Source organism: Hyperolius riggenbachi, chromosome 3, assembly GCF_040937935.1.
Source record: "Hyperolius riggenbachi isolate aHypRig1 chromosome 3, aHypRig1.pri, whole genome shotgun sequence".
NCBI classification, from domain to species: domain Eukaryota; kingdom Metazoa; phylum Chordata; class Amphibia; order Anura; family Hyperoliidae; genus Hyperolius; species Hyperolius riggenbachi.
In genome coordinates this window covers 380,255,096-380,275,017 of record NC_090648.1, presented here as the reverse complement: position 1 = coordinate 380,275,017, position 19,922 = coordinate 380,255,096, and the positions used below count along the sequence as shown (strand labels likewise).

The 19,922-nt window shown below is 41.3% G+C and overlaps 1 protein-coding gene across 1 annotated transcript in view; it reads right to left on the bottom strand.

Annotated features, from left to right (window-relative positions):
* Positions 1-19,922, bottom strand: part of LOC137562351 (transcription intermediary factor 1-alpha-like) — a 73,825-nt gene that overhangs the window by 49,068 nt on the left and 4,835 nt on the right. Inside the window, exon 2 of the mRNA XM_068273687.1 lies at positions 4,566-4,684. Coding sequence (XP_068129788.1) covers positions 4,566-4,684 — 119 coding nt within the window. The remainder of the gene's footprint in view (positions 1-4,565; positions 4,685-19,922) is intronic.

Genomic DNA, 19,922 nt, shown 5'->3' with positions numbered 1-19,922 from the left:
TATCACATCCTTCCTAAAAAAAGAAATTAGGCTGGCAAAGATTGAAGCAAAAAAATAAAAAAAATAAAAATCGCTAGGAATATCAAATCTAACCCAAAGAAGTTTTGCAAGTACATCAACTCTAAAAAAAGAAAAGTTGACTGTATTGGACACCTAAAGGATGAGGGTGGGAAATCAATGGTGGATGACCAAGCTAGGTAAGGCAGAGTTATTAAAGGCTTTATTTGCTTCTGTCTTCACAAGGGAAACATCACTGTTGCAAATGACAGATGCAGAAGAGTCTCAATCTTCCAATTATAAAATTAAATACTGAACGAATGTACTTTGTTCTATGGTTGAACTCGATGGATGTATGTCTTTTTTCAACCCAAATAACTATGTAACGCAGGAAGAAGTGAAGGCAAGACTAAATAAATTAAAAATAGACAAGGCACCTGGCCCGGACAGCACGCATCCCCAGGCCCTAAGGGAATTAAGTTCAGTTATAGATAAACCTCTTTATCTTATCTTTTGTGACTCTCTTTCACTGGCAGAGTCCCAGTGGATTGGCGTACCGCCCACGGTTTCCCAAATTATAGACCTGTAAGCTTAACATCAGTCGCATGCAAACTATTTGAGGGGTTAATAAGATCTACTATACATTACTTAAAAGTAGAAAATCTTAATTCTCAGCATCAACATGGGTTTACTAAAGACAGGTCCTGTTTGACTAACATGCTCAGCTTTTATGAGGTAGTGAACGCAAATCAGAGGTGGCCTTAGAGTACGCGGGGCCTGGGGCGAGTGTCATATGCGGGGCCTAGAGATATATGCTGTGGATACACACGTTGTGGAAGCACACACTCTGTATAGGTTAGATAGGTAGGTGCCTCCAGTATAGGTTAGATAGGTAGGTGCCCCGCAGTATAATTAGATAGGTAGGTGCCCCGCAGTATTGATTAGATAGGTGCCTGCAGTATAGATTAGACAGGTAGGTGCCCTGCAGTACAGATTAGTTAGGTAGGTGCCCTGCAGTACAGATTCGATAGGAAGGTGCCTGCAGTATAGATCAGTTAGATAGGTGCCTGCAGTATAGATCAGTTAGATAGGTGCCTGCAGTATAGATCAGTTAGATAGGTGCCTGCAGTATAGATTAGATAGGTGCCAGCCTGCAGTATAGGTTAGATAGGTGCCTGCCTGCAGAATAGATTATATAGGTAGGTGCCTTGCAGTATAGATTATATAGGTAGATGCCCTCTAGTATAGATTAGATAGGTAGATGACCCGCAGTACAGGTTCGATAGCAAGGTGGCTGCAGTGCTGGGGAGAGCGGGCATAGTTTTTAAAACTCACGTGTCTCCGATGCTCACAGCTACCATCTATTTCCTCTCCCCGCATCTGTGTATTGGTAACAGTGCGCCCCTGTGGTGACATGCGGTCACATCATCACAGGGGGCGCTGTTACCAATACACAGATGCCGGGAGAGGAAATAGATGGTAGCTGTGAGCATCGGAGACACGTGAGTTTTAACAACTATGACCGCTCTCCCCAGCACTGCAGAGGGTGGGGGGCCTCCACAGACGCGGGGCCTGGGGCGATTGCCCCACTTGCCACCCCCAAAGGCTGGCTCTGACGCTAATGTGGATATTGGGAATGCTATAGATGTGATATACTTGGACTTTGCTAAGGCCTTCGATACTGTTCCCCACAAAAGTCTGGTGCTAAAGTTGAGGATGCAAGGACTGGGGAAGAGCCTGTGTGCATGGATAGGGAACTGGCTAATGGACAGAAAGAGTTGTGGTCAATGGATCATACTCAAAATGGGTGACTATCAGCAGTGGGGCCCCACAGGGGTCTGTACTGGGTCCAGTGATCTTCAATTTATTTATTAATGACCTAGGAGATGCAGTAGAAAGCAATGTTGCTATTTTTGCAGACACAAAATTGTGCAGAATCATCAACTCTGAGGAAGATAGTGACATATTGCAACAGGATCTGGATAGGATGGCTATATGGGCACATAAATGGCAGATGAAATTCAAGGTTGAAAAATGTAAAGTCATGCATTTTGGTCGTACCAATGGTCTAACACCATACAAAATAAATGGGATACAGATGAGGACATCAAACTTGGAGAAGGACTTAGGAGAACTCAACAACTAATCACATTTAATGCCAAGCAGCTACAGCTAATAACATTTTGGGATGCATTAAAAAGGGAACTAAAAACTTGAGATGCTAGCATTGCCCCTGTTTAACTCTAGTAAGGCCACATCTGGAATATGGAATTCAGTTCTGAGCACCACATTACAGGAACGATATTGCAGTTTTAGAGCAGGTGCAGAGACTAGCAACAAAATTGATACGTGGGATGGAAGGTCTCACTTACCAAGAAAGGTTAGATAAACTGGGTTTATTTAGTCTAGAGAAAATATGCCTAAGAGGGGATCTAATTAACATGCATAAATGCATCAGAGGGCAATATAAAAGCTTGGCAGATGAGCTTTTTAGTTTCTAGGCCTTCTCAAAGGACTAGAGGACATGATCTGCGCATAGAGGAAAAAAAGTTTTAGCCATTTATTTAGGAAAGGGTTCTTTACAGTAAGATTGATTAAGATGTGGAATGCATTGCCACAGGAAGTAGTTATGGCAAATTCTATACCTGCATTTAAAAGGGGCTTAGATGCTTTCCTTGCGTTGAAAGACATCCATGGCTACAATTACTAGGTAATGCCCAGTGATGTTGATCCAGGGATTTTATCTGATTGCAATCTAAAGTCTGGAATTTTTTCCCTTTTGGGGCTAATTGGACCATGCCTTGTAAGGCCTCTTGCACACTGCAAGTGATTCCGATTCAGACTCCGCTTTTTAATCAGTTTTTACATCAGATTCAGATTCCGATTTGCAGTTTGCTCCCTGCACACTGCAAATCGGAATCACTTGCAGTGTGCAAGAGGCCTAAGGGGTTTTCTCCTTCCTCTGGATCAACAGGGATATGCGAGGGGGCAGGCTGGTGTTGTACTTTGTTCTCTGGTTGAACTCAATGGACGTATGTCTTTTTTCAACCCAAATAACTATGTAACATGGGGTGGCTGTCATACTCAGATGGGGATTTTAAAAATAAATTGCAGTGGTCTCTCTTTCCCCATTAGTGGCACCCCTAGGCATTGTGCTTCGTGGGAGGTTAGACTCTGCTTGTGCTCGCTCTAAAAATTCTGCATGCAGCAGGAACACAGCCATTGATGACAGTAGAGGGGGTGAAATTAAACCTGCTGCCAGGGTCTCTCTCAAATGAGGTATAAAATACATCAGTTCTTACATAGTAAAAAGGTACATTTGCATTACCATAGACCTGACATTTTATGTACAGCATGCAGCAGTGGAAGTGTCTATTTGGAGAACAGCAGAAAGCTATAGACTAAAACACTTTAAAAGGGACACGCTGTCAAGAATACAGAGGCTGCCATATTGGTCTCCTTTTAAGCAAGTATCAGCTTTGTCCTGATGAGCTTTCTGGCTTCAGTAGCATCTGAATTACATGCCTGAAACGAGCAGGTGGTTGGTGTGGTCAGAATAGTCTGCTTTGTTTGTGTGGGCCAAGCACTGGATAGTGTTTTTGTTGGCAAGTTTAAGTTGGGCTTTATGCAAGTAGGATTATGTAAATTCTAATTATGAGACCATGTACCTTCTCCATTTCAGGCTAAACAATCCTAGACATGCAAAAAAAAAATAAAAAATGATTTTACATTTAAACAGCTTCTTGGGTACATAAAAAAAAATCAATTTGAAGCCATTTAAAGGCTTAAGGCTAGTTACACACCAAGACGTTGCGTTAGGTAGAACTTTAAGGTCGCATAACGTGCACCTAACGCAAGGCCTGGTGCTCTTCTATGTGGACGTCAGAGTGAGCCGCGTTGTGCAGCTCACTCTGGCGTCCGTGATGCGTACTCTTGGACGCATGCGGCATCACGTGGTCCCGCCGGCCAATCGCCGCACAGAGCGGCCGCACCAGGAAGTAAACACTGCACATCACAACGTGCAGTGAATATTAATTAGCCATGTGCCTGGCCGCTCTCCGCTCCTCCCCAACATGACTGCGCTTGTGCAAACAGTCTAACGCGGCTTAAGCCGCTGTAACGCCGTAGCATGCTGCACTTTTCGGCAGAACGTGCAGTGTTACATGTAACGCAACGTGGGCTGTGTTAACAGCCCACTTGTGTTACATTGCTGTGCGTTGGGGGAGCGTTACAGGCTGCACTAACGTGCGCCTGTAACGTCTTAGTGCGTAAGCAGCCTAAATGTCTCCCTTATGACTGACTTCATGCATGTGCTGAACCTGCTTTGCGGTGCGAATAAAAAGTTTTTTTATGTGCATGCCCAACATCATGTAGATCATCACTGAGGAAGCAAGACTGCAGTGAACTGTAATTGATGCATGTTATGAGCAGTGTAATTTACACAGGTCCAGCATGTGGCCCCTGCACACAGCTGCACATAAAGTCCTGGGTTTGCAAATTATGGTGCCCATTGCTGAATAAGATCATTGATGTAACAACTTTTGTATGCTTGAACAGGTCAGACTCACATGGCTAGGCTTCTCTACGGTGCTACTGGGAACTTCAGTGGTGTCTCGTACAAAGTAGTTTTCTATTATATCCTTGTCGGCACACTCCTGGCTGCACACTGGACATCGGATTATCCCCACTGTAAAAGAGAAAATCAATATGAATCACACATATACGTCTGAGACTGGAATTTACATGTGTCAGCAATTGACAAAAGGCGAACTCTCAGCATCAATTCTTATAGTCCAAGGAAAAAAAGAAAAAAAGTTTTTGGCCTCTTACAAATATTTCAGAGAAAACCATTTTGAAATGTTACAGATTGCCCAGCAAGCTCATGACTGAGCGTTTAGGGAGCACTTTAAATCGTTAGTGATTTCCCTAAACGCTCTGACAATGTACAGTGCTGCCCATATTTATTCATACCCCTGGCAAATTTTGATTTAAAGTTACTTTTATTCAACCAGCAAGTCATTTTTTGACATAGGTGTCTCCCAAAAGATAAGACTATGTACAAGAGGCATTACTGTGGAAAAAAATTTTTCTCAACTTTCATTTACATTTGAGCACAAAGTGCCCAGTCCAAAATTATTCATACCCTTCTCAATAATCAATACAAAAGCCTTTATTGGCTATTAGAGCAATAAAATGCTTCCTATAATTGCAGACCAGCTTTTTTGTATGTCTCCACATTATTTTTGCCCATTCATCTTTAGCAAGGAGCTCCAAATCTTTCAGGTTGGAGGGTCTTCTCGTCATCACCCTGATCTTTAGCACCCTCCACAGATTCTCAGTTGGATTCAAGTCAGCACACTGGCTGGGCCACTCCAAAACGTGAATGTTGTCTGCTAACCATTTCTTCACCACTTTTGCAGTGGGTTTTGGGTCATTGTCATGCTGAAATGTCCACTAGTGTCCAATGCAAAGTTTCTCTGCAGACTACGGCCCAGTGCACACCAAAACCGCAGATCGTCAAAACACTAGCGGTTTTGAGAGCAGAGAGCAGATATTTGGCCGGGTGCACACCAAGCGGATTTTGTATGCGATCCGACAGCCGCATCAGCCAGTGAAAACGCTTGGCTAATGTATTTCAATGTGTGGTGCACACCGGCGGTTTGAGGTTTTTTTAGCAAACCGCAAACGCGCAGCAGGAGGCGCATTTGAGGCTTGGCAAAAACCTCAAACCGCCGGTGTGCACTATCCCATTGCAATACATTAGCCAAGCATTTTTCCAGGCGGATGCGGCCGGCGGATCGCTCCAAAAACCGCTCGGTGTGCGCTGGGCCTACCTGATGATGTGGTTGAGAATCCTCATGTATTGCTCTTTTTTCATGGTTCCAATCACTGATTAGGTCCCCTGGTCCATTGGCTAAAAAAAAAAAAACACCCTTAAAGCATTAGGTTCCCCTCATCAAGTTTGACAGTGGGGATGGTGTTCTTTGGGTTGAAGGCTTTTTTTTTTTTTACGCCAAATGAAAGAAAAATCATTGTGACCAAACAATTGCATTCTGGGGTGGAGGGCTGACAGTCGCGGGATTGACATCACAAGGGAGCCAGGTGAGTGGGGAGAACAAAGCTCTGCTGTCGCGGGCTGCTGTACACCTGCTAGGTTTTCGACAGAGCCTGCCTCTGCCAAGTTTTATTTAGCGTCTGTGCAAGCATTATATAGTACCCCTTAAGTAAGTTACTGTTTTAAAAAAACTTCTTTTCCTCTTTCATTGTTTGCGGATTATCAGCATCAGGCCTCCTGAATACTGAATAATAACTGTATGAGGAGGGAACAGTTCTAAATTTATATGGCTATATTTACTTTCCTCACTGTCAAATACCTAGCCAGCTTCTCTACAATATGCAAACACTATATATGCCTTCTGGAAGATAAAATTTACCAACACTGCAATTCTGGCTTATTCCTACATACCTGGGGCTATCCGCGGACATGGGGCTGGAGAAAGCCCCAAGTATGTATAAAAATTTTTTTTTTTTTTAGTACGTCTCTGGTACGCTTTAATCCCATTCAAAATATCAACAATTATTAAACATACATTCTCGCATTTACATTCCAACCTTCAAAAAAAATCCACCCACAAATCGACCAAACAAAAATATTTAGCTGAGGAGCCAATTTCAGGGAACTCCGCATAAGTATCGGCAACACAATAATACCAGACTACATCAATACCAGTTGTAAACCTGCGATTCCCTTAGAGGCGCTTCCAAGCTAGAACAAAGAATATCCATAATCCAATCATAAGAGAAATTAGCTGAACGCTCTTCAATAGAAAATGTACCTTTTCATCTTCAAAGATGCATAAAATCTATATTCCATTACTAGACCCAAAAACACACGATGCCATATACGAACTGCTCTGAAGCACACGCTTAGGAGGTGTGGGGCTGATGTTTTGTTAACTACAAGCATATTTAAGAGTTTCAACAAGAAAAAAAAAATGTTCTTGCAGCATAGTAAACATACATTTACATTAATGTTATTTGCTTATACTTCCGAGTAGTGAATATATACACCAAGAGGTGGTGTTGGTCTACAGAAATAGTAGAATATGTAACAGTGCTCCTCTAGTGCAGACACTAGGATAGCTAGCGGAGGACGTCAGAAGAGACAACCAGTGGAGTTTCAGTATTTGGAACATGAAAATACCAAGGATTGGCTGAGTGCTGTATGTGCAAATCATTTTATAACTTTCTTTACAGTACATATTTTAAAGAGGAGCTGTCAGCCATACTATCTCAGGAAAAAAAACACAAACATAGAAGTAGATAAATACTTGCGCTACTTACATAACATATGTATTGCACTGTCCACGTTATGATTCCTGTGAATTTTATAAAGGAAAAGTAGAGAATCCTATTCTAGACCGTTTTTACTGTGGCCATTTTGAATCCAATCGTGATGTAATATCCACCCCTAGTCTCCTCTGCCTGATTTGCCCGCCCTTCACTATAGAAAGTGCATTGTTTCAGCCTGAGAAATTTTGGCCAGAGAGGAACAGAGGTGTGGGAGCGGAAAAAAGGAGGGAAAGAGGCTTCAGCTAATCAGGCTGCATTAGTTAAGTCTGAGGGGAAGTAGAGAAAGCAAAAAAAAAAAAAAAAAAGACAACCCAGCATGCCCTTCAAATTCTCTTTTGTGTACCAAATAAGAGTCATGTAAACTGGGGAATGATAATTTATCAACAAGAAAAATAATAGTGATTTTAACTTTTGGATTGCCTGATTAGCATCCTTATTACTGGTTTACCAGATAAAAATAAATTCTTGATTTTTGATTTTATGCACGACAGTTACTCTTTAAGTCTAAGAGGTGGGGTATAGCATCTTCTCTAATCAACCTACTTTTCATGAATTAATAGGACTATAATCACATGAATGAGTCGAAGTAAAAGGAAAAAAAAAAAAAAAGTAACAATCTATATTTACCTTCGATTGTAAAAGTGCCATCAAAAGATCACACCTGATGAAAAACGTGTACCATTAATGGGCACCTTAAGACTCACTGCGGTTTGGCACAGTTACCAGTCTTACAGGTGGCACGTCATACAGTGGGTTGCAAAAGTATTCAGCCCCCTTGAAGTTTTCCACATTTTGTCATATTACTGCCACACACATGAATCAATTTTATTGGAATTCCACATGAAAGACAAACACAAAGTGGTGTACACATGAGAAGTGAAACGAAAATCATACATGATTCCAAACATTTTTTACAAATAAGTGCAAAGTGGTGTGTGCATAATTATTCAGCCCCCTTTGATCGGAGTGCTGTCAGTTGCCTATAGACATTGCCTGATGAGTGCTAATGACTAAATAGAGTGCACCTGTGTGTAATCTAATGTCAGTACAAATACAGCTGCTCTGGGAGGGCCTCAGAGGTTATCTAAGAGAATATTGGGAGCAACAACACCGTGAAGTCCAAAGAACACACACACACACACACACACACACACAAGACAGGTCAGGGATCAAGTTATTGAGAAATTTAAAGCAGGCTTAGGCTACAAAAAAATTTCCAAAGCCTTGAACATCCCATGGAGCACTGTTCAAGCGATCATTCAGAAATGGAAGGAGTATGGCACAACTGTACACCTACCAAGACAAAGCCATCCACCTAAACTCACAGGCCGAACAAGGAGAGCGCTGCAGAAATGCAGTCAAGAGGCCCATGGTGACTCTGGACGAGCTGCAGAGATCTACAGCTCAGGTGGGAGACTCTGTCCATAGGACAACTATTAGTCATGCACTGTACAAAGTTGGCCTTTATGGAAGAGTGGCAAGAAGAAAGGCATCGTTAACAGAAAGCATAACAAGTCCCGTTTGCAGTTTGCCACAAGCCATGTGGGGGACACAGCAAACATGTGGAAGAAGGTGCTCTGGTCAGATGAGACCACAATGGAACTTTTTGGCCAAAATGCAAAACGCTGTGTGTGGCAGAAATCTAACACTGCACATCACTCTGAACACACCATCCCCACTGTCAAATATGGTGGTGGCAGCATCATGCTCGGGGGGTGCATCTCTTGAGCAGGGACAGGAAAGCTGGTCAGAGTTGATGGGAAGATGGATGGAGCCAAATACAGGGCAAACTTGGAAGAAAACCTCTTGGAGTCTACAAAAGACTTGAGACTGGGGCGGAGGTTCACCTTCCAGCAGGACAATGACCCTAAACAAAGCCAGGCCAATAATGGAATGGTTTAAAACAAAACATATCCATGTGTTAGAATGGCCCAGTCAAGTCCAGATCTAAATCCAATCAAGAATCTGTGGCAAGATCTGAAAACTGCTGTTCACAAACGCTGTCCATCTAATCTGACTGAGCTGGAGCTATTTTGCAAAGAAGAATGGGCAAGGATTTCAGTCTCTAGATGTGCAAAGCTGGTAGAGACATATCCTAAAAGACTGGCAGCTGTAATTGCAGCAAAAGGTGGTTCTACAAAGTATTGACTCAGGGGGCTGAATAATTATGCACACCCCACTTTGCAGTTATTGATTTGTAAAAAATGTTTGAAATGATGTACGATTTTCGATCCACTTCTCACATGTACACCACTTTGTATTGGTTTTTCACGTGGAATTCCAATAAAATTGATGCATGTTTGTGGCAGTAATGTAACAAAATGTGGAAAACTTCAAGGGGGCCGAATACTTTTGCAAGCCACTGTATATAAGTTATCCATCTTTAATGGAACTTCTTTTCATAAGACTCCCTCCTTACTTACTTACTTGTACAGACCCCATCAAATATCTCTTATAGGGATTGGGACTTAATTCATAGAGCAACAGTTTGAAGCCTGAGTGTTGTGCAGATGGATTGCTAAACTACAGTCTAGTGATGTGTACTGTTGCTATGGAGGGAAGGAAGGACAAAGGCATAGCACTCAACAGAGTGGCTTCAGGCAAGCTGAATAAGGAGGGGGTACAATATTGGGCAGCTTTACTTGCACTAGATTCACAGCCAAGGCTGCCTCATGTTTAGTCTAGTGTTTGAAGCTGTATAAGGCTTTAGTCACTCTCTTGCACTAATAAGCTTCTAAAAACCAACAATTTTGTTACGCAAACTTAAAAATCCTCACTATTTATATGAACGTTTTCAAGGCATTTGCAAATTCCAAAGCCACCCTTCACATAAATCCCCATTCATGGCAATCTATCAGTACAAGAGATGTGCAAGGGCGTTACTTTTGATGACATCCAAGCAAACAGCATGCACCTTAAATTAAATTAGAATTTAAACCTTAAATTAGAATTTAAAAAAAAGGAAATCTAGGATGTGCAAATTTAAACAGGCACTAATTACCCAGGGAAAAAGTATGAGGCTCAAACACCACAAACCCCAAACAGTTCCCCTGTGGGGTACTCACCTCGGCAAGAGGAATCCTCAGGGTCCCAATGAGGCTTCCCACGCCGTCCTCTGTCCCACGGGGGTCTCGCTGCAGCCCTCCGAACAGAGGCCCCGACAGATTGTTCAATATTTACCTTTCCAGGCTCCAGTGGGGGCGCTGTTGTGGCTTTCGGCTCCGAAGTAGACGAAAATACCCGATCTCAGTCGGGTCCGCTCTACTGCACAGGCGCCGGAGACTTGCGCCTGCGCAGTAGAGCAGACCCGACGGCGATCGGGTATTTCCGCCTTTTTCGGAGCAGAGAGCCACCACAGCGCCTGCGCAGGAGCCAGGAAGGTAAATAATTTACATCGCCGCTGTTCGGAGGGCTGCAGTGAGACCCCCGAGGGACGGAGGACGGCGTGGGAAGGACCCTGAGGCTTCCCCCTCCCGAGGAGAGTACCCCCCCCCGGGGAACTTTTTGATGTTACAGGTTTTCTTTAAAGGACTACTGTAGGTGGGTGGGGGTTGAAAAAAATAATTGAACTTACCGGGCTTCTAATGGTCCCCTGCAGACGTTCTGCGCCCGTGTAACCACTCAACAATGCTTTGGTCTCCACCTCCGGTTCACTTCTGGAATTTCTGACCTTAAAGGTGGAAAACCACTGTGCCTGCACGGCCGCACCCTCGCTGACGTCACCAGCAGTGTATTGCTCAGGCCCAGTATGGTCTGCGCCTGTGCAGTAAGCTCCTAGTGACGTCAGTGGAGCGTAGGCATAGTGATTTTCCGACCTTAAAGTCGGAAATTCCAGAAGTGAACTGGAGGCGGAGACCGGAGCATCGGTGACAGGCTGCCCAGGCGCAGAACGTCTGCGTGGGACCATTAGAACTAGTAGTCCTTTATGTACACAAAAATGCGACAAAACACACAAAACTTCAGATTTCCAAACATCCACATCAAGCTTTAAAAAGTAGATTGATATGGATGGTTAAAAAGCATATAAACAGTTTTAACATCTATGTAAACTGGGACTTCAGCCACTATACAATTTCTTTCCTATGAAGCTATTAATATAATAAAGATAAAGACCAGATTCCAATTAAACTCAGATATTGCAGTCAATGTGCATAGAATCCTCTGAATCATGATCTGAAAACTGTAACTATTGGCAATTGAAAATTATACAGATAATAGAAGAAATAGAAGAAATAAGAATCAGTCGTGATGTAAATGGTGTACACATCAGTCTTCATATAAAAGCACTAGTTTAAGTTTCTGCAGCCGGATTACAAATTAATCTGGTGGAGATCCTCCCAACGAAGCCAATGAATTAGATTTCCATTTTAAATGGGTGACATCTGGAATAACTTAATAGACATGATGAGGTAAAGCAATACCCATAAAATCAACAAAAACCCAAGGACTTCAAATTCATTTAAACATCGGCTATATTAACATTTTGTTGGCTAAATTAAGATTTTTCAAACTCCTTACACAGGCGAATCTTAATCAGGCAAGCTCTTTGAAAAACATTTGCATTAAGCAGGACCTATTTTCATAACGTATACGGTAAGCTGAAAACAGGAGAGAGAGAAAGCCGAAAGGTGCCCATTTTTGAACAGTATTTGTATGCAAAGTGCAAGTTCATTTATTATTCTGGTGCATTATAGTATACATAATTGTATTCTCCCTCTCTACATCATGTCCCCATTTTCTTCAAACCTAGCAACATACAGCAAAAAAAACCTAGCAACATACAGCAAAAAGAGAAAAAGGTGGTACATCCAACACAAAGAAACCTTGTGTGAGCAAGCATTCTAAGGGAGCGCAAACAGCTGTACATTGGTGAAGCAAAGCAGCCCCGCATATGAAGTCAGCAGAGAAAACAGGCACACTTGAGATAAGAGAATAAAGTGAGGTTTTTAAACACGGGTGTGTCCTCTGACATCACTTAAAGTGGATCAGAGGTGAACTTTTACTCATTGCATAATTGTGTTCCTTTCCTATTGCTTATAGGGCATTCCTCAAGCCAAATACTTTTGTTTTTGTTTTAATACTCTAATTCCCTATAAACTAAATAAACCACGCCTGCAGGTTTTCAGAGAGCCTTGGCAGTAGCAAGGGCTCATGGGAGCTCAGTCTGGGCAGGAGGGGGTGTTACTAGCCATTGATTTCAGAGCCAGAGGGGAGGGGGGGGGGGATTAGGTTTTTTTTCACAGGCTGAGTGCTCAAGATACAGATAAGCCCGCCTCTGTGTAATGTTTATAAACAACATGGCTGCTGTCATTGTATCACAGGAAGAAATAATCATATTCTATTAAAGCTGTTTGCAGCTAGATTTGCTGTGTAAACTATCTAAACTTTAGATAAGATATATAGACAAGTTACTTGTTACAGTTAGTTTTTCATCTCGGATCCGCTTTAAAGGGATCCTAGCAGCTTTTTCTTTCTCCAGTTTGTCCTAGATTCTAATAGCTGTAGGAGTCAACTCGAGCAAGGTCATTGTTCTCTCCACACATCCCGCCCTACTCTGTCAGCTTTTCTCCCCACATATCACAACAGAGCAAATCCCTAGTCTGGAGGCTCGAGACGCAGCCTCTGCCCCACACTGTCATCCCAGGAATTGAGTCCCGATCCTTGCGTCGCATTTGTACTTATGCTTATTTATTACCTTTTAGAAATATATGGCTTAAAGTATTCGACAAATTGAAAGTTTATTTTTGTGGTTGATTTTGTATAGAGGGGATTGGAAAAAAATGATTCAAAATCAGATCAGACCTGTCAGAAACTATCCATTTGACCCACCAATCTGACGGGAAATTGCATGTAGTGTACCAGGCATTAGAGGCAGCAGGACAGCCAGACAATGTGCATTTTTAAAAAAATATAAATATGGCAGCCTCCATATCTCTCACTTCACGTGTCCTTTGCTGGAACTGGCTGTCTGAAATTTCCTGTTGGCTCCTGGATCGGACACACAGGCTCCAGATTATTTTATTACACCTGTAATCTTTATTTACTTTGGCAAGGAGATATCTTATCTAAATCTTACCTAAAAAAAAAAAACAAAAAAAAAACAGAACATGCTTTCTGGTGCCTGAAGTAAAGGCCATCAGTACCTATGAATTTATGGCTCAACTGCACCTCGTTTGAAGCCTATCTGAAACTGCCCTTATGTTCCTTTGGAGGCTTCCAGTTTATGGGAAAACTTGTCAACTGCAGATTTCACGTAGACCTAACTTCAGCCACACCACAAATACTCTTTATACCTCAAACTGTAGGCAGACATAACTTTAATGGTAAAACTATGAGGCTTCATTGCAGTGGACAATTTTATTTTGTCCCCTTCAATGAGCTACAGATTTTTAATATTCCCTATTCTGTCTCTGTCTTAACTAGAGGCCAACAAATTACACCTGGAGTGAGTGATATGGAAGTTGCCAGATTTATTTCCTTTTAAAACAATGAACATTGCCTGACTGTCCTACTGATCCTCTTGATATAATACTTTCAGCCATAGACCCTGAACATGCATGCAGATCAGATGTTACCGAATGAAGACTAACTGGATTAGCCACATGCTTGCTTCAGGTGTGTTTTTAGACACTACTGATACAGAAAGTTTTGAATCGGAAAGATAACTTTTGTTGTTTTTTTTTTTTTATTATTATTATTATTATTACATTAAAAAGCTTACTAAAGTTAGCCAATAAATGGTATTATCCTGATTCAAAACTTCCTGCATTTACCAACGGCTAAAATGGTACAATGCTCTACTGCTACACTACTTATACCTAAAAGATCAGCAGGACTGCCATGCAACTGGTAGTGTTATAAAGGGAATGAATATGGCAGCCTCCTGGAATATCATCATACCAATATATGGGCTGCATGTAGGCAAAGAGGAAGAGGACTGGAGAATTAGAAATAATTGTGAAACTGAAGAATGATTCTTGATAGAGCATCAGCACAAGTGCTGATTCAATTCAAAAGAGTATATAGGAATTCTAACAAATCCTTATTGCTGGCTAGGAAGCATGGAAACTGAGCAGCCATAATTAGTCCCATTGGAATAGCCAGTTTTTGTGAGGTTCCCTCAAAGGTGGAGGTTGGAAAGCCAGTTTTGTCTACCTCTGCCATATCAGTATAGTGCTACATATATGTGCGCTTTTGTATGTTTTGACTTTTTCTGTACAGTAATTTACAGGCAACCTTGTGGGACAAAAAACATAACTAAACAAAAAAAAAAAACATTCTTTACCTAGTATAAAACTAGAAATGGATTTAAAATGTATACAAATAAAGTAATTCAGTTATTCAATTAAACTCAGGCTGGTCTCCTCCTCCTCCCCATTGACAGCCAAGGCTGCCTTCTGCAATCTACGGTAACCTGGAAGTCTAGAATGCTGACTCATTTCTCCCTTAAAGTGGATCCGAGGTGAACTTTTACTCATTGCATAATTGTGTTCCTTTCCTATTGTTTATAGGGCATTCCTCAAGCCAAATATTTTTTTGTTTTAATACTCTAAAAACCTGTGGGCGAGGTTTATTTAGTTTATAGTGAATTAGACAGCCTTGGCAGTAGCAAGGGCTCATGGGAGCTCAGTCTGGGCAGGAGGAGGAGGTGTTACTAGCCATTGATTTCAGAGGCAGAGGGGAGGAGGGGGGAGGAGGAGGGAGGAGGAGGGGGGGGGGTTAGGTTTTTTTGCTCAAGATACAGCCTGCCTCTGTGTAAGGTTCGTAATGTTTACAAACAAAATGGCTGCTGTCATTGTATCACAGGAAGAAATCATTTTCCATTAAAGCAGTTTGCAGCTAGGATTTGCTGTGTAAACTATCTAAACTTTAACCATTTCACCTCAAATGGTTTTTAAAAATAATGAAAATGTATTTAATTTTTCTATGGGAAGGTGTATAGTAGGATATTTGGATGTGGTTTTACTTTTTGGCCACAAGATGGAGATACAGAGTTAGTGTGTTCTAAAAATAGAAACAGAACCAAGTGTTTGTATTTGTTTATATTTGTGTAAATACAGGGACGTAGATACTTGTGCTGGGGGAGTTGAAAAGGTTAAATAAGATATATAGACAAGTTACTTGTTATAGTTAGTTTTTCATCTTGGATCCGCTTTAATCACCTGAAACGGCGGAGGGGGGTAGAAGCTCAACTACACCCGCTCTTAGAGTTCAGTGAAGGGAAGCAGAGCAAGTGACAAACAATGCCGTTCCCCCTTCAAATAAAAAGGAAAAAAAAAAAAAGTGTAAGTTGCATCATGGGTCACTCCCCCTTCCAGAAGCCATTGCAGGCTGGAATAAGTGGCCTCCTCGAGGGAGAAGAAATGTGGAGGAACCCAGCATGTGAGTCATGTGACAAGCCCTAAATTAAAGCATTTCAACACTTTTAAAACATTAACTACAATTACAGTATCTACTGTGTGGGATATGCAAATTTATTGCAAGATTTAGAGATCTGATTTAATTGGAAAGTGGACCTAGCAGTATATTCTGAAACACAGCAGAATAAAATACAAGTGCATAAAAAAGGGGAAAGTAGTTAACAGTAAATTATCTTTTAAGACTTTAAAGTAAAGTAAATACCCCTTAATACAAAATAATTAAAATTGATTTCAACATTTCAGTTCTGCACCTCTTTGCCATTAAGGTTTTGAAAAATATATCCGTTTCCATTTCAACATGTAAAAAGCTCTGACTTTAAAACCCAACACTGATGCTGACTTGCATTTCTTTGTAACCATGGCAACATTTCTCTGGAGTAGGCGCTACCCATAAATTTCCATCTTCCCACATGACAAGGAGCCATTACTACTTTTTCTAAACATGACCAAGTCTAGTGGTTGTTCAGAGGACAGACCAGATTTTACATGAAAAGAAATAATGGAAGTAATATTTGCCAACAATCCTTGCAATGCATAGAGATTAATCATTAATTTAATATAGTATCTTTTTTCCACAATATTGGAGTTTCCTTTTAAAGGGGCACTACAGCGAAAAACTGTAAAATTTTAAATATGTGCAAACATATACAAATAAGAAGTACATTTTTTCCAGAGTAAAATGAGCCATAAATTACTTTAGGTTGTAGAAAAACCTAACTAGGTGGACTAGTTCATCTCTTTATAGGGGATTCTCAGGGGTATATTTATTTTCAAAAGTGAATGGCAGTTGCTTTGTTCAACTGCCAAAAAAAACTGTAGCGAGCAGGAAGCTGGCCAGCATTATTGTTTAAATTATTTTTAGGGAATATCTTTATAAAGAATAAAAGCCTTGCTAAGAATCCCCTATGAAGAGATGGACTAGTCCAAACCCTGTCACTTCTGTCATATTTCTACTGCCTACTGACAGCCTTATAGGAGAAAAGTAATTTATGGCTCATTTTACTCTGGGAATAATGAACTTCTTATTTGTATCTGTTTTCACATTTTAAATTTTAGTTTTTCGCTGTAGTGCCCCTTTAAGTATTTTAAACTGTCTAAACTGGAATTTGCTATTGAAATTGTTTAAGTGTAACTGTCGGGCATAAAATCAGTTCTTTATTTTTATCTGGTAAACGAGTAATAAGGATGCTAATCAGGCAATCCAAAAGTTAAAATCTCTTCTACTTTTCTTGTTTATAAATGATCATTCCCCAGTTTACCTGTTTACCTGACTCTTATTTGGTACGTTGCCGTATAAAGGAAGTTGCAGGGCATGCTGGGTTGTCCTTTTTTTTTGCTTGTGTACATTAGTGAAGTCTGAGGGGAAATGGGAAAAAAAAAAAAAAAACAACCCAGCATGCCCTGCAACTTCCTTTGTGTGGCAACGTATCAAATAATGGCCCATACTCACGGGCAACTTTTTTGGCCTGTCGCCAGCACACGTGAGCGTGTGCGCGACAGGCCGGCGACAGCTCGTCGCCAGGTCCCTCCGTATACACACGGCGAAGGGACCTGGCAACTGATGCGGCGGAAGCTGTTGCTCCTCCCCCCGCCGGAAGCCCAAAGTATTCCTTTCTTGTTGCTGTCGCTAGTCCGCGTACCCACGCGGACTAGCGACAGTGGCGGCGGAGTTGCGGCAGCAACTGTCGCCAGGCGATTGAGCGGTTCAATCACCTGGCGACATCGACAGGCGACAGTCCGGGGTGCGCGCCCGTGCAACGCTGCATACTCACGGGCGACCTGTCGCCGCAACACGCGCGCGCCGCGTGTTCCGGCGACAATTGTAGCCCGTGAGTATAGACCATAAGAGTCAGGTAAACTGGGAAATGATCATTTATAAACAAGAAAAGTAATAGTGATTTAACCTCTTGGATTGCCTGGTTAGCATTCTCATTACTTGTTTATCAGATAAAAATAAAGAATTGATTTTTGGTTTTATGCCCGACACTTGGAGTATTTTAAATGGTCATATTCCCAATTTCAACTGGTTTTATGAAAACCTGTAAAAATAATGCCTGTCCATTTAAAAGAAGCACCAGGAATTGTAACAAATGTTGCATTCTTTTATTGGTTGCTATATGGTTATCTTTAGGCTTTGTACTGGCAGTGAGTCAGGACAAGTCTGCAGAGCATGGTTTGAGGCCAATGTGCAAGTCACGTTGCCATTAATAATGATGAAGGCGGCAGGCTCAGGAGAACCAGCTCAGACTGGTTTGTGCTGGATTAGCTGAAAAACAATCCTGCCCTAATGTTTCTCGCTCTCTCTGCTTAAAGAGGTCAAACCATTCACAGCTAAGAGACGGGGAGGAATGCTGAATGTTAATGCCACAAACCCAGACAACAATCATCTAGATCCCAATGCAATTACTTAAGTGCAAATTTCTCCCGTTCGCTGGGAAAGCGCACAACATTAAAGAAAAATGCTGGGGGCAAAATTCAAATACCGCACTGCATTTCTCTTTCGGGGAAACGCTGCAAAGCTGTGCAAAAATCTCTAAATAAACCAGATGGGAAAAACTGGACATCTATCCAATTAAACTGAAATACCATCAATATAAAAACACCAATCAGAATCAGAACAGATTTGCATGTTGATTATAAGAGCAATACCACATAGAGTACTATGACTATTTCCAACGATTACAAACCACTCTCAGGAAACATGAGAGGTTTACATTTTTCGGGCTCATTCACATGGGAAAGGCAGCCATACAGGTGATTTACTAGTGTGCATTGGCATGGGATGTGTGGTTTCTGAAGGGACTCGCTAGGAAAAATAGGAAGCTCAAGGTACAAAAATGAAAGAATTTTCAACATGGGTGTGAATCAGCAGACTTAAAGAGGAACTCCAGTGAAAATAATGTAATAAAAAAGTGCTTCATTTTTACAATAATTATGTATAAATGATTTAGTCAGAGTTTGCTCATTGTAAAATCTTTCCTCTCCCCGATTTATATTCTGACATGTATTACATGGTGACATTTTTACTGTGGGCAGGTTATGTAGCTGCTGCTAGCTGTTTTGGCAGTTGGAGACAGCTGTAAACAGCCATTTCCTGTCTGTGAACCTTGTTACATTGTGGCAAACTGCCAAAAGTACGCAGTCCTCAGAGCTTCTTGTGGGAGGGGTTTCACCACAATATCAGTCATACAGAGCCCCCTGACGGTCTGTTTGTGAAAAGCAATAGATTTCACATGTAGAGGGGGGGGGGGGGGATCAGCTACTGATTGGGATAAAGTTAAGTTCTTGGTTGGAGTTTCTCTTTAAAATAACCGAGGCTCCAATGTACACTGGAAACCACAGCAAAAAAGCCAGGTTATAAAACTGACATGAAAAAGTCCTTTGTGACGGCATTTCAATTCTCACTCAATGCAGACACATAAGGTATGGTCTGCTGCTTGGTTACTCTGTTGCACAGTCTGTAAAGCCACAAAATCAAGACCACATTAATCTACACTTGGAATGTAATTAGTTTAGTGGAAGTTACATTTCTCCCACTCACTGACAGCGTGTACAATGTTAAAGCCAAACTAAAATGCTACACTGCAGTAGTTTTGCTAGTAAGCTCTGCGGAGTCAAGGGATCAGATGTGTTATAATAGGACAAGATGGAAAAACTTAAGTAAATCCAATTAAATTGCAACTCGTTCAGTGCTTTCAATTATAGCATCGCAGAGGGGAGGGGGCCACGTAACACACCCATAATGCAGTAATTGTGTATGCGCACAACTGAGAATATTTACTGTAAATACAACCCAAATTCATATCAACATTACAAACTTGAACATTTAGTCATACAACTAGCACCCAAATTAAGATACTGCATAAGGGTATTTACACAAGAACCTAAAAACATTGTAATTTACATGATATGCATTTAACAATTTTTTTCCCAAAGAGATTCCAACAATTTCCATAAAAAAACACTTATCTACAAATTGGGAAAACATTTTTTGTCTGAGGATTTTTTTCTGTTAACCTGATCAAATCGTGTACAACCATAATTAGACACAGAGTATTGTCAGATCTAAAAAAGCAAGGTATGCAAGTAACTCAAACTCCCACACCAACCCTACATCAGGAGAAAAAAAAAATACCCTAAACAAGGAGAAGG